Genomic DNA, 3,483 nt, shown 5'->3' with positions numbered 1-3,483 from the left:
CATAAGGGTCACACTGAGGGTGGCCGTATAAACAACTTTAACACTTTTGCAAATATGCGCCACACTGTGAAGCCACACCAAACAAGAATAACAAACACATTTTGGGAGAACATCCGCACCGTAGCACAACATAAACCCAACAGAAGCAATACCCAGAACCCCTTGCAGCACTAACTCTTCCGGGACGTTACAAACCCCGCTCCTCCAATTTTTATTAAAATGTTATTTGATATGCCATTGATATTTCTTTAATAATTATTATAATTTGAAACTCGGTTTTGTATGTGACTAAAAAGTTATATAAGCCTTGCTTGTTTAATATTCAATGCAAATATTGTTTGGGTCCCTGTTAAAAGGTTAATTTTTTCAACTTGGCTTTGTTCAGTTTTAAATTTTGGCCCACTCTGTATTTGAGTTTGACACCCCTGATCTAGACCAGGGTCGGGAACCTTTTTGGCTGAGAGAGCCATGAAAGCCAAATTTTTTAAAGTCTATTACAGTGAGAGCCGTATCATATGTTTTAACACTGAATACAACTAAATGCATGCATTTTTAAGTAAGACCTACATTTTTAGAGTATAAGTCTTATATTTTACATCATTTTTATTGTGAAGCTAACCAATAATAAATACAATACTTCTTTCCCAACACTAAATTGGCCTTAGAGTGTGCATGTGGGTGTGAATGTCGTCTGTCTATCTGTGTTGGCCCTGTGATGAGGTGGCGACTTGTCCAGGGTGTACGCCACCTTCCGCCCGATTGTAGCTGAGATAGGCTCCAGCAACCCCCGCCACCCCAAAAGGGACAAGCGGTAGAGAATGGATGGATGGACTTCTTACCATTGATGTGACTTATTGAACAGGTGTGGTTGAAAACGGATGGATGGATTAACATGCATGAGTATGTTTTATATGTTGAACGTTATTTTTAGCACCGATTACCAGCGGAATTATTCATTACTAATCGTGTTAAGCAATGTCAGCTCAGATGTATCTGAGAGCCAGATGCAGTCATCAAAAGAGCCACATCTGGCTCTAGAGCATTGGTGTCAGACTCTGGCCTGCGGGCCAAATTTGGCCCGCCGTGTAATTTCATTTGACCCTTGAGGCAATACCAAATTAACATTAGAGCTGGCCTGCCGGTGTTATAACACCGCATTCACCGCTAATACTCATACTTGCCAACCCTCCCGATTTTCAGTGCCCCTCTCGAAAGTCTCCTGGGGCAACCATTCTCCTTAATTTCTCCCGATTTCCACCCGGACAACAATATTGGGCGTGCCTTAAAGGCACTGTCTCTAGCGTCCTCTACAACCAGTGCTCACGTCCGTTTTTCCTCCATTCAAACAGTGTGCCGACCCCTCTCACATGATAAATGCGGCTTCTGCACACACATAAGTAAATGCAACGCATACTTGGTCAACAGCCATTCCGATCACACGGAAGGTGGCCGCATAAACAACTTTACACGGTTACAAATATGCACCACACTGTGAACCCACACCAAACAAGAACGACAAACACATTTCAGGAGAACATCCACACCGTAACAGAACATAAACACAACAGAACAAAGACCCAGAACCCCTTGCAGCACTAACTCTTCCGGGATGCTACAATATACACCCCTTGCTACCACCAAATCCCGCTCACCTCTTTGTTGTTTTATTTTCAAATGTATTAGCCTGTGGAAAAAGTTAATGTTGATATTTACCTCCGAAGGCTGCATATAGAAAAGAGGCATTCCATTTTTTTATTTAGATTTTATTTAATATACCATTGATGTTTTTCGTTTGTTTTGTGAAAGTTGATTTCGCACTATTAAGTTATATAATCGTTGCTTGTTCCATATTCAGTGTTAAAGCAAATCAGTGTAGCAAACTGAGCAATAATTAATAATCATTATTATTTTATTTTCAGATGTATTATTAGCTTGTGGAAAAAGTTTATTTGGATATTTACCTCAGAAGGCTGCAAATAGAAAAGAGGCATTCAATTTTTATCCAAATTCTATTTGATATGCCAATGATATTTTTCAATTATTATTATTTGAAACTGGATTTTGCATGTCACTATAAAGTTATATAAGCCTTGCTTGTTCAATATTCAATGCAAATTGTTTGGGTCCTTATTAAAAGGTTCATTTCTTCAACCATGGCCCGCGGCTTTGTTCAGTTTTACATTTTGGCCCACTCTGTATTTGAGTTTGAGAAGCCCTGCCCTAGAGCCATAGGTTCCCTACCCCTGTACTAGACTATGAATGATGTGACGTCATCCATGCATCCTGCCCACCTGTCCACGGCGATGGCGGTCATGGAGTAGATGCTGGCGAACACCGACGTCACCGGGAAGAAGTTGTGGAACTTGCAGTAAGCTTCCCCAAAGTACCACTCGCCGTGGGTGGCGTAGACGAAGTTGATCAGCGTGTTGAAGGCGGCCATGGAGGCGTCGGAGAAGGCCAGGTTGAGCAGGAAGTAGTTGGTCACCGTCCTCATGCGCTTGTGCGCCAGGATGATCCAGATGACGACGAGGTTGCCGAACACGGCCACGGCCAGCACCGCGCTGTAGGCCACAGACCACAGGGCGACGCGCCAGGGCGGCTGCACGAACTGGTTGGTGGAGTTGGAGCCGGTGAGGTTGGACGCGTTGTTCTGCGGCATCCTGGCTCGCCTTTGCGCTTCCACACACACACACGGGGGGAAAAAGACAAAAAAAAAAAGGCGCACGGCTAAAAGCGACAAAAGAGGTTGAGACGCCGCGGCGCGCAGAAGGATCGCCGCCAGCCAGCCTTGTATGGAGAATGCGCGCGGAGGTGTGCGCACACGCCTGTTGAACATTGGCTCTCCGCGCCGCGTGCGCACTCGGTGACGCGCGAGGGGCGCACACGCGTGGTGGAGAGAGATGGACGCTTGAAACTTTCATCCGTAACAAACACACAAGAACGCGCCTTATCAGTCTGCGCCTTTATCTTGTGTGGACAGACTTATTGGGATATTTTATTAGTAGGCATGCGCCTTTATGGGCATACTTACCAACCTTGAAACCCCAGAATTCGGGGGGGGGGGGTCGGGGTGTTTAGGGGCGAAGGGGGATGTATTTATTTCCAAGTATTTTATATATATACACATACATACATACATATATATATATATATATATATATATATATATATATATATATATATATATATATATATATACATTAGGGGTGGGCAAATTAATGTGTTAATTACGAGTTAACTCATCAATCTATTAACACCGACAGTTATTTTATCGTGCATTTGCATATGTTGTTTACATGCTTTTATTTTGTTAACGCCTTTTCTTATAAAGATGGCAGCGCCCGGACGGGCTTCGGCGTGGAGGGGCTCTTGGTGAAGATGGAACATTTGGCAAAAATACCGGACAATTCTGCAAATTTCATGGCTGGCTTACAGCGTGGTCACTCCGGGATCACTTACGACCTCCAGACAATTCTGAATGTG

The 3,483-nt window shown here is 43.7% G+C and overlaps 1 protein-coding gene across 1 annotated transcript in view; it reads right to left on the bottom strand.

The window, feature by feature from the left end:
- The window catches only part of tacr3a (tachykinin receptor 3a), a 121,006-nt gene extending 118,170 nt beyond the window's left edge, over positions 1-2,836 (bottom strand). Inside the window, exon 1 of the mRNA XM_061880687.1 lies at positions 2,292-2,836. Coding sequence (XP_061736671.1) covers positions 2,292-2,836 — 545 coding nt within the window. The remainder of the gene's footprint in view (positions 1-2,291) is intronic.
- Positions 2,837-3,483: the final 647 nt, after the last annotated feature.

Source organism: Nerophis ophidion, linkage group LG20 (assembly GCF_033978795.1).
Source record: "Nerophis ophidion isolate RoL-2023_Sa linkage group LG20, RoL_Noph_v1.0, whole genome shotgun sequence".
Classification (NCBI taxonomy): Eukaryota; Metazoa; Chordata; class Actinopteri; order Syngnathiformes; family Syngnathidae; genus Nerophis; species Nerophis ophidion.
This window is presented reverse-complemented; position numbering and strand designations above follow the sequence as displayed.